Source organism: Solea senegalensis, unplaced genomic scaffold (genome assembly GCF_019176455.1).
Source record: "Solea senegalensis isolate Sse05_10M unplaced genomic scaffold, IFAPA_SoseM_1 scf7180000014017, whole genome shotgun sequence".
NCBI lineage: Eukaryota > Metazoa > Chordata > Actinopteri > Pleuronectiformes > Soleidae > Solea > Solea senegalensis.
In genome coordinates this window covers 3,755-16,149 of record NW_025320940.1, presented here as the reverse complement: position 1 = coordinate 16,149, position 12,395 = coordinate 3,755, and the positions used below count along the sequence as shown (strand labels likewise).

The 12,395-nt window shown below is 41.6% G+C and overlaps 1 protein-coding gene across 2 annotated transcripts in view; it reads right to left on the bottom strand.

The window, feature by feature from the left end:
- Positions 1–1,485, bottom strand: part of kcnab2a (potassium voltage-gated channel subfamily A regulatory beta subunit 2a) — a 57,290-nt gene extending 55,805 nt beyond the window's left edge. For both annotated transcript variants that reach the window (XM_044015899.1, XM_044015900.1), the window contains exon 1: positions 1,316–1,485. In XM_044015899.1, coding sequence (XP_043871834.1) covers positions 1,316–1,392 — 77 coding nt within the window. In that variant the 5' untranslated portion in view covers positions 1,393–1,485. The remainder of the gene's footprint in view (positions 1–1,315) is intronic.
- Positions 1,486–12,395: the final 10,910 nt, after the last annotated feature.

Sequence of the window (12,395 nt, the reverse complement as noted above, 5' to 3'; positions counted from 1 at the left end):
CAGGAAGTAAAGTCTTACATTGTCCGATTGACACGAAACTAGATATGTGAGTTACAGGACCTTCCCTGAACATGTTTCCGGAGACGAACAGGAAGTCGGCCATTTTAAACAGGAAGTGCCCTCTAACTTTGCCGCACGTTGTCCGATTTGCACGAAACCTTATATGTGAGTTACGGGACCTTCCCTGAACATGTTTACGGAGACGCCGTTGACCGAACAGGAAGTCGGCCATTTTAAACAGGAAGTGCCCTCTAACTTTGCAGTACATTGTCCGATCTGCACAAAACCTTATATGTGACACCAGGGACCTGTCCTGAGCATGTCTGTAAAAGGTCACCTCCCTACAGGAAGTGGAACGCCCGAAACAGGAAGTAAAGTCTTACATTGTCCGATTGACACAAAACTAGATATGTGAGTTACGGGACCTTCCCTGAACATGTTTCCAGAGACGAACAGGAAGTTGGCCATTTTAAACAGGAAGTGCCCGCTAACTTTGCCGTACGTTGTCGATCCCCCCCGAAATTTGGATCGACATGTGCGGCCGGACGGACGCTGAAAATAACTAGTACTGAAAATAACTAGTACTGAAAATAACTAGTACTGAAAATAACTAGTACCGCGCGCGGTGAATGAACGGGTGAGAGCGCGAGGCGCGCGGGGAGCCGTGGCACACGGCGACTCGCGCGGGTCGGCTCGAACCCGTTCAGAACCGCGCGCGGTACTAGTTATTTTCAGTACTAGTTATTTTTTTTCTTTCTTCTTCTTTGAATGGGTCTTATTGTTTCTTCTCTATTTTTCTGTGTTGTTTGCATTGCTGGGTTTTTACTCATTTTTTATTGGGTGACTTTACTATTTATTCCATTTCACTGCTTCCTTTCCTTTATTTAAGCATGTAAAGCACTTTGAGGCAAAAGGGGTTGTTTTCAAATGTGCCATAAATAAATTTGACCTTGACCATGACTGTACACACTGTTCACAAGGTGATCAAACAGTAGATCACATCACAAAAATGTATTTCTGCATGGGTGTAATTAGGTAAGATTAAATGCGTGTAATTCATTGCGTCATATCATTTGAGGGCAGTTGAAATGTGAGCATGGTGAGTATGTAATGTATGGCTATTAATGACACAGTGCATGCACCCCAATGTGTGCATGATTTACACATAAGTATGGGCAATGTGAAATTGTCCATCTTCAATTGTAAAGTGTTAGAACAAATATGGATAACAAAGTAGGCATAGAATGGAAAATGTGCATGGAAATTAACAAAACCGTGTCATGTCTTTGCATAAACCATACATCCATCAACCCACCTGTAAATCATGCCAGGGGAGCCAGTCTGTCGGAGGGAGAGGCGAGCAGGGGAGTCTGTGGTAGATTCAGGATACATGGAGGCAGGAGGGAGGTGGACGTGGCCAGCCTGCCGGGGATGGTGTTCTTTGAACAGGACCACAGGTTACAGTCTGTCAATGACCAGAGGCTCTAGAAACAAACAGAGATAGGAACACATTTGTTACACAGCAAAGGGGGCTTTATTTCAGCAATAATACAACTCAAAATGTCACTGCACTTATTATACAACAGCTAGTTCCGACCAGTTGCAACCAAGTCATTTGATTGGACAAGTGGCACGAGTGTTGATATGGAGTATAACAGCACTTTTAAATGCTGTCACCACTTCACTGGTGTTCATAGTAATCACTAATTGCACCGACTGCCTACACTCTATTCCAAAATGATGGATATTTTTCCAGAAATAACATAAAATATCATAAAAGGGTCAGAGAAAACCAGAGGAGTGCAAAAGCCTTCTGTCTGCTGCCCAAGAAGGATGTAGCAGCATTGGACACCTTGTTGTAAACCAATGTCCCCCTGGGAATAAACCAGCTGTCCCAAATTTTATACGGGATGCGCATAGAGCCAAGGATACACACACACACACACACACACGTCTTAGCCCAATTACAGCCCGAGAGCCACAACGCTACAAAAACTGATGCAGGACTTGAGGCATGGGAGATCATGGCAGTGAGCGGACACGGATGAGATACTTGATATAACACACAATGGAGCAAGATGATTCATAATGCACCGTGGTCACATAAAATAAATAAACGTTCTGTCTTGAGTGTTGGGTCAACCATTTTGAGGCACAATTATCTGCTGTGGAGGACTTTTCTGATCAGGAAGACAACATCTACACCAAGGACATCCACTGTAACACCGATGGAAGAAGCATGCTGAATAGAAAACCTTATTCGCTCAAATTCAACCATTGCATCATGGTCAGCCTATGAACCTTTCAGTCCACCCACGTAGTGTGCAGGATATGATGATCCCACGTGAGAATTACCTCATTTGAGAGAGATTACATTGTTGACAAGACTGAGGACCGCACAAACCCACGTACAGCTAAATGCAGAAGCAAGCTTGTTTTGCCACTCCCCGTTAAAATATTAAGCACATTTGATAACGATCAGCATGTCCCAGACAAGGTCAGGAGCATGAAAGAGGGTAATTAAACAGCAGCTCACTGAGCCTTTACAAAACGGGTGTACAGGCTCCATAATGACTAAACAACCCAGCCCATAGTCCTGGTGATAAGTTTAATGTCAAGAAGACTCACTCAAGCAAAGAGAAAAGAGGTTTTGGTAGGTAAATAGCAAGTGTTAAAAGGCAGTTCAATAACATCATAATAATAATAATAATAATAATAACAACAATAACAGATTATTATGTTTGTTTTTACTTTGTAATGTGGGAATGCTGCACCTAAACAGCAAAAGAAAAAGCAGTCAGGAGGTGAGGTGAGTTTCCTTCACATAAATTCTCCCGTGTAATCGCTGCTACATATATCTACCACTAGATGGAGTGATGTTCTCATTCTGAGACCCAGAGATGAGATGAATGAAAGAACCATCAGACCAATATAGCCTCTGTTGTTGTGTCTGCCCAAGAAACAGGCCACTGCAAGAGAGCTGGGCATCGATGAGGGTCAGGAAAAACACAGAGCAGCTGCCAATGACACCAAAGTAAAAGACCTTTAAGAGCCTTGGATGGAGGCACTGGTGGTGCCTCAGAACGGTTTACTGTATTGGATTGAATGAAATGAAATCGGCTGAGAGTGTGGCCCCCTCTCACCCTGACAAAGCTGAAAGCTGAGCAGCCCGTGCTATCCCAATTTCACCAATGGCTGCACTCATATGAGTCATGCCTCATAACTGACATGGTAGTGATAACATGAAGGTGACTTTCTCCTTCCATCAATTTCCCAGGCAGCCAGTATGGAGTGCCATGTTCCCAAGGTCCCATTTAACTCACCCTGCCTTTTCATTTCACCTATGCTATGATGGGATACTGCTCATCCCTTTTACCAGGTGATGATGATGATGGCACGACCTCGAGAGGTGATGCATGACAGGAGATCGACAACAAATTCTCCTGGATCATTTGTCACACGTGGATCAGAGGACAATTTGCTTTTAGGATTTGATGTTAATCTGGACGGATAGAAATTGCATAGTTTCTGTGAGATTACTTTGGGCATTAGCCGGGATCTGTATGGCCTATTCAACTGTGAAAAGGTACAAATCTCAGCCAAATATGATTCCTGAATTCATGCCTCAGTATCTTTTTGCTACTCGTCTCTGTTTCATGTATGTGAACATGTTTAAAACAAAACAATAGGCTTGACTTAACAACAACCAAATAACTGACAGTTGTCAATTTACCACATTATATAGGGCTGTATATAGGGCAACTAACTATTATTTTCAATATCAATAACTGTTGATTATTTTCTTGATCAATTGATTGGTTAAATTGTCCAAAAGTATTGATCATTATTTACCAAAGCTTAAAATTATGTTTCAAAAAGCTTGTTTTACTTAAAAAAAACACACACAAACCAGTTAATTGATAAACTAAATAGTAATAGGCGATAATAATATGCGATTCACTTAAGTAATTGATGAATAATTGATGAATCAATTCATCGTTAGAGCTCTAAATGACGATTCAGCTGCTTTGCCACCACTGCTGTACACCAAAGACAGAATACCAATCCAAATCAAAGGCACTGGTGACTTTAGCAAGCATCATTCAGCTTGTGACACATTGGGACAACTGCAGCAAACTTGTGGAACAACTGCTGTTTCTGATACTTTAGTTGTGAGCATGTATATAAATAATAATCATGCAAATATGCATTATATCAGGTAAACAACTTCGACTGGTCAACACCCAAAACTCTAATATATGGAAAACACGACATACCAAAAATACTACAGTGAATCACATTTGAAGAGAACAGACCTGTACTAACCACATGGTTGTATCAATTAGAAACGACACCACATGACACACAGTAGGTCTATTGAGTTCAAAGCACATGTTTACACCTGATCACTGACTGCTGTAGCATATTGTAAAGCAATGCACCAGTCTCACAGAGGTGCCTGTAGTGAGCTGCAGTGTCGGATGCTGCTGCTGCTGCTGCTGCTGACGACTGCAGCAATGCGGTATATTACAGACTCATCCAGGCTCAAGTTAGAGGCTCAGATTTACTGCACTAATGGGCCAAGGTGCACTTCACAGATTAAAACTGCAGACAGACAGAGAGAGAGACAGACGAAAGTGCAAAGAAAATGGAGGGAAAAGCGATCATGTCTGAGTACAACCAGTCTGTGTCCAACCATTCGGACACAAACTACAAACTCTAAAAGGTGTGGGAAGTGAAAAGGATAAGATGTTTCTTTTGGTTTCTCAAAGAACAAAGCTCGTCATTATTACATTATAATTATTTTTGTCATGAAAAAAATGGAATTACTCGATTCTGAGATGCTTGTTGTCGTAGTTGTGTAGTATTTCCTCTCACCAGTATGCTGAAGCAAGTAACAACACAACCTCTTTTGTTTAAATGTTTTTTGCCGATTTGAACATGGCCTCAATCATCAAGACTTGTAAAATGGTTATAATTCATTTTAAAAATAGTTTTGCTACATTACACCACAGTGGATATACAGGAATTATGATATGATCAGTGTGCTTAAAGAACATGCTAGGAAGATCTTTGGAACTTTTCTAAACACACAATACATGACATCCCAAGGAAAGTGACAATATAATTATAGCTATACATAGATATACATAACACAAAGTCACTTAATTGGTAGCTTGTGTAAAGCTCAGTAAATAATCATAAAACTAATACCCATAATATTTATTTTAAGGAATATGTTGCACACGGTTGGTGAAGTGGTTAGCACTCTTGCCTTTGCAGCAAGAAGAGCCGGGTTCGTGCCCCGGTCGGAACAAGGGCCTTTCTGCATGGAGTTTACATGTTCTCCCCGTGTGTTTGTGGGTTTTCTCTATGTGTGTGGCCCTGCGATGGACTGGTGAACTGAGCTCGGCACAGCACCCTCCGGTGGAGGATAAATCGGTAGATGGATGGATGGATGGACGAATGGATGGACGAATGGATGGAAGAAATATGTTGCAAAAATAATATTGCATGTTCATTTCATTTGAACATTTCAAATTTGGGATATAATTACCTTCAGCTTCAAAGCATCAAAGGCGGATATAATATAATACAGCTATAATCACAGCTGGAGAGGGGCTTGATTGATTGAAAGGGAAAAATGGAGCCATGTTTTACCAGGCAAGATGAAGTCACGAAAAATTAGCATCGCTATAGCCTTTAAGCTTGTTTCATACACCATAGTCTAAAATGCTAAATTAAATCACAAAAAGCAGTTTTTCGTGCTCTCCATCCACAAATCCACCTACACACAGCCTGAGTGAATTCCCTCTTGAGACAGGGCTTACGTGATCAAGGCAGGCAGGCAGTCAGCGCTGGCCTGAAAAGCACAGCACCGTGCTGTGTAGTATGTTGGCAGCTGCAGAAAACACACACGGACTTGAGCAGATGGCTTTGGAAGAAGGGAGACAGTCTAACAGACGAGAACTGCTAGGGATATCCTACATGGGAGTTCAGTCAGGCAGAGAGAGAGAGAGAGAGAGAGACGGAAGAGCTAAGCGCGTTCTCCGTCAGGCTACAAAAAGGGAATCAGACGGAATCTCCTCGTCTTCTTCAATGACATTCATCAAAGAATGTAAGTCAGGAGGATGTACAGATGTGAATCTATGTCAGTGCATCACATTTACACTCAGACAGATTGTGATTTCAGAAATGGTTAAGCTGTGGACGGCCCCTTGATTACAGAGGCAGTGTAGGTCACTGGCTGCCAGCAGAGAAAAATAACCAACAGTAATTTACATAAATAGCCTATTTATGCAGCAAAGTTCTGATAAATCGCCCTCCCCCAGTTTAGAGCAATTAAAAGCACATCTGAGAGCTCTGCTGTCAGAAATCATTACATTCCAGAACAGTCACAGCTGATTTACACAGAGGTTCAACCATGTATTATAATCAAAGTTTAAGCTGTGCCCATCAGATCAGAATTTATCTGCAATGCGCTATAAAGTCAGGCAATATACATCAGAGAACCAACAGGATTAAGCCATAGGTCTGTACTTCATATTTTCATGTATATCATACGCTTGTACCTTAGTTGATCTGACATCAGTCAGGGCTTTAGAGTGCGACCACAAACCTTTCAAGTGTGAGTACATATTTTATTTCTTGCATTTGCATTTCATATATCTACGCCTTGGACTTTCATCCTCTGTAAGGTAATGGGAAGCCTGTGTTCTTCCAAAAACTCACACTCACACACTCAAGAATGACATTGTGGTCAAAACCAATCAAAGACAGAGAAGAGAAAAGCCTTTGCTTTTGATAGGCTCTAATCCAGATATTCCTGTACAATGCCCCCTCTGTGTGTGCGGCAGTCATGAGAACGGGGATGAACGAACGAGATGTGCAGGACGGTAATTCAAGACGAAGAGAAATAGGCCAATAGCAGAGGTGTAGTGTGCATGATACACGGGTATATGCCATTATGCAATTTGTTTTTGCAATCAAAAGGTTGGGATGTCAGTTATTTTAATTAGAAAACTAATTACATTAAATACAATTCACCACGTGCACTGTGTTTTTGTAGGTAGTTGCCCTGGTGATCTGCCAACCAATGCTGCTTTTACTGTGTGCACAGGGAAGAGTGGACTTACGCTTGACCTGCGCGACCATAGTGCTAATGCATCGCTGAATGAATGAAAAAGTTAGGTGCACCAGAGCAACCAATACAAAAATTGCTCAGGAGCCCTGTCAGTTAAGGGACATCTTTACCTTATCTGACCAATCTCCCACTTTAATAAAATAAATATAGTTGCAAGTTAAAGGGGTGACACTAGCAAGCCCACAAAACACTTCCAAATTCAACAATCCATACACGTGAGACATGGACTTAGGTGAGAACGTTCTTCCACACAGCTCTCCACCACACACCTCTGCATTCAGGCATCCTTGGTGTCTTATTATAGAAAGTACAAATAAAGAATCATTGAGTCTCAGTATCTCGATAAGCAGTACTGTATGAGATATATGGTCCTGGTCGCCTGTATCAATGACAGCATGAAGATGAATCAGCAATATGCGTGTCCTTGTTCAACATTTCCTTTAGGGCTTGTGTGCTGCTAACGTAGTGTCATTCCCCTACATTAAAACATGGTGCTACAGATGCTGCTAACAGAAACACAACCCGCTGCAGAGACAGCACCCTATGGAAATTCAAAACAAGCAAATTGAATATTACAGCTGTATAGATTGTACAGCTAATTTGGGCCTGTGGGGAGCTTTGCGAGCACTGCAGAGAGAGAACCAAGTTCCAAGTGCTGCAGTGAACCAGGAGCATGGAGCGGCACACACTGCAGCAGAAACATGAAACCATCTCACTTTTCCTTCAGCATAAAGAGAGACCCGTGTTATGTTGGGATATGTCTCTGTCTCTTTACGGTGTCACATTCTTCGATGATCTGCACCTGTCCATCAATCACGGACAAGGGCTGAGGAGCTAAATGTTGAGGCATAGTGTGTGACTTACATTTTCCTACGTGCGATAAACTAGACGTGTGTAATAAAACATTAATGCAATGTACCCCTTTAATGCTAATGCAAAGATGATCACTTACTGAAGAACATGGGGAAAGAGAAGACGGCAATATGTGCAAGGCAAGTTAACCTTGTTCTAATGCATAATTCAGGGATGTACTATCTTATAAAAAGAAGTCCTCTGATTTTGAAAAAGTACTGGAATGCCACACCTTGTTCTGCTGCCATATGCGTCACGTTTATGCAGACTCTAGTGCCTCAAAAGGCAGGGATGCTTCCATCTCTGACTACAGTTCTTTCTAAAGTATATGTATGAGTTTTAGAGAGGAACACTGTATAAATGGTTGAAAGTACCTTGTAGTGCAATGCACTTTGTGTGGCCATTAAGACTAGAAATGCATGTATACAAATGCAGTCCATTCAAAATAGGCTTTTGTTTTCCACAGAAGACATTCTGATGTGTCACAGAAGAAAAAGCACTTATGCTACTGATATTAAAGATGACTTTCAGTGCTGCAGTAAGACAAAACAGTATGAGACTGCATACCAGGACCAAGAAATGGAAACATCTAAATAGAATTAGCCATCCTTTATTTTATTTTTTACATCTGTGTACTAAGTTTTTGGTTCGGTCAGTGGAAACATTACTTACAGGGCAGAGAGAGAGAGGCTGAGTTTCAGGGGTAAATAATACATCTAAATCCAGTCAGACATTGGAGAGGATCAAGAGGGCAGCAATAGATTGTAAAATCATTACACCATCAGTTGTTTTACACAGCACTAAACTGTATCTCAGTCCCCCAGGAAATTGTTAAGCCCGGTGGCAAGTCACGTTTTAATTGGGGGCCGACGGCCAAGTGTCTTTTGTGAAGGGGTCCTGGCGCGAGCAAATGATGTGATAAGAGAATTATAGACGGAATCGCGAACTGCAACACAGATTGCAAAGGATACCACATAAAAATCACAACCTCCTCGTTTGCTTCCACTCTTTCACATGAGATGAAAACTAACTTTAGCCTGATTCCAGCCTCTGTCTTCAAAAACACCTGCCGCCACCACAAGACTTCATCCCCAATCCAAATCTTGTATTTTGGTTCACTCGTTTAGCTTAAACAAAAAAGTTGACTGACTGACATAATAAATAACACTGATCTCAGACCTGCTTTTAAGTTTAGTTTTTATTTAACCACTAGAAGATGGCTGGTGAACTTCCTCACTTGAACAACTTATGAATAAATTTGTGCTGCCTTGGCCTGGCTGCGGGCCAAGTATCTGCATGTACACCCCTGATTCCTAAGTGCATCAGATACTTAACAAAACACTTAAACATTTAAGATATTTCTGCATCTACACAAAGAGGAGGGGTTTTATGTTTTTATGGATAGAACTGTGGCTGGACATCTGATATTTTGGTACCGACTCAGTGCAACAGCCTTTCACAAAAACATAACCAGCACAAGTGGAGTAAGCTTACTCATCCCTCCACCTGACAGGAAGGGTCTGCTTCTATGGGAGGTTACTACGTTGACGCAACAGTAACCATAAACACAGACAATATAGCCGGTGGTGGCATTTAAGTCATCTGCCAGATATAGCTAAGGAGTCCGTGGTGTCTGCAGATGGCAGAGAGCCACTGCAGCATTGTGAGACTGGATATGTTGAACACTCAGCCCATGCTGCTGGTTTTTCTATTCATACAATTACACCAATAACTTAAATAGGTTGTTCAATAATTCACAAGGCTTTTTTGTCCTAATGTCTTCACTTTCCAACCCTTGATAGCGTGGGTATTTCATTTACCAGCCACACAGGATTCAATCATCTCCCTCAGGGTGCTACCATGCTAATCTAACACATGCTGTCTCTAACTGACAGAGAAAACATTGCAAGTACGGTCCAGAGTTCCTAATGAAATCTGGCACGAATGCAGCAAGTGGCTGGCGGCTTTGACCAGAGGACGAGAGGCCCTGGGAGAAGCAGCCTGCAGCAGCAACTAGCAACCAAACAATTGCCTTCTAACAAGCGGGAGAGAAAGGAAAAGCAAGCAGAGGATAGAATATTTGAATGCAGTAGACATCGAGGAGAAAATGCTGAGGAGGCACTACAGAGCGGGCGGGTCCAGGGAGGACTTGCATGCAAAACTAAAGCTTTGCTATTCATCACTTTTTACAATGTAACCTCTTTTTAGTGGTCGTGTTTGAACATGACTAGAGAAAGGACGAGGCTATCAATCACCTACAAACATAGACATAGAACATCCAGTATTTTAGGCTTTTATCTGACACCATCACAGTGGCAGATAAAATGACTCTCATGTGAGGCCGGACTCTCACTGCACTGCTTGTCCCGCTTGTCCCGCTTGTCTGTCAGTCACATTTGTTCAAAACGTTGTCACGTACAATGTAGAACACAACATGCTTTCACACACCACTTTTCAGATCCTTTGGTGTTATGATTGCCCGCTCAAGAGGACGGCATTATTATATTATATAATTTTTTGATTGATTTAGAGTGGATTTAAGGCCAAGCTGCACTCACAGCACCTTCTGCTAAACCTGGCAGTAATGCAAAGTCACTGATGACTGTGGAAGAAGGAAAGCAGGAACATGAGTCAGTACAGTTGTGCTGCACATTGCACAATAAAAATAAAAAAAGCAGCCCAATGTCTTAACTGTGATGTAGCCTAGCTTTTGTTTATCACGTGTTTCTATCTAAATTAACTGGTAATGGGGTGTCCTTGTGCCTGGATGTACAAGAAGCTTAGTGGGTGATCAAAAGATTTTTTTATTGTCCTCCTTCTATCACTATCCACACTTCCTTCCAGTACCTACGATGGGCCAAAAAATCCCCGACATATCCTATCACAGGGTTGATCATACCATGTTATTGCAGTATTCAAACTAGAGTAGCTACAGGAGTTGGTGTTAACTGTGTTATTTTTAAAATGGTCCATGGATTATAAAATCAATCAGTTACAGCTGCAACTGTCACACTGTATGTCAACACATCCCCCTGTTCTGGTCAGCTGTTTCCCACACAGTGGGATTGCTTAGAGATGCAGCTTTACAGCCAACCAGGAGCAACAGGCAGGGAGTCAGAGTTGGGCTGCAACTAACGATTCTTTTCATTATCTATTAATCTGTCAAATATTTTCTTGATTAAGTAATTGTTTGGTCCAGAAAATGCTGATCAGTGTTTCCCAAACCTGGGAATGATGTCCACAAACCAAAATGATTCTTAAACAACAAAATATTCACATTTAAGAAGCTGAAAAATCTAGATTATAAGATCACAGTTGATGAATGAATGAATGAATGAATGAATAAATCTTGAGGAAAGATGCAGCTACCAATAGGCACATTAAGAAACAGATCACAAGCACTGTATGCTGGTGAATTAGACAGGATTTCAAGTCACTCAGGTGGAATATTGATGTTTTTCTTCATTCATGATTAACGCAATAATATAAATTCACCACAATCAATTTATTGTGAGTGCTGTGCACAGGAAATAAAACAGTCAACCTCACAAGGCTGTTGCCAAGTTTATTATAAAAGTTTTAAAGCCCCCTCAATAGAAAGGAGTCCACTGTTTAGAGTACAGCCTGCTCTCCACCACACCTCTGTCTTCAGACATCTTCAGCAACAGGTTATAAAAGCCCTTTTTTTATTAGTAACTGTCTGCACTATTAAAACCTCCTTTAGCCGTCATTGTTAACTCCATATTATATAAAATCCTCATGTATAAGCAGTTGCCATATTAGTGATTTTGTTGCTAGATTTAAATCACTTTTCAGATCCGCCTGTCTGCAAACCTGAGCTACTTTCCAAGGAGGAAAGTCACCAGTTCTGCTGCACGATTGAGCTGCATCTGGCTCTATTCACTGCGGGTGGAGAGCTGGTCTGACTGTAGACACAGAGACAGAGACAGACAGACAGAGAGAGAGAGAGACACTGACTGCACAGCGCAGATGTCACAAATATACTAATTACTGTATGACGTGTTCTGGCCACATCTAGCGACTTTTCCGGCTGGCTTTAACTACTTCCCGTTGAAAGTAGTTGGCAAACACTGGTGAGCATGAAGTGCACATGGCTTCCAGCTTCCTCCTGATCACATACATGTGTGCAGATCAGACTCACTCGTGGATGACTTGGCCGGGTCACATTCCATACATAGACATACACAACACCACCTCAGGACAATAGTGTAAAGTGCAGATTGAAAACATCCTTCACTGACCCTTTTTGACTCCAGCAACTAATCGCTTAATAAAAATAAATCTACAGCTAGTATTACTGAACAGGTCTTATAAACACGCAACTCCCTCGTTCTGATGTACAACAGGAAAAACGAAAAATCAAGTACTTAAGCAGGCA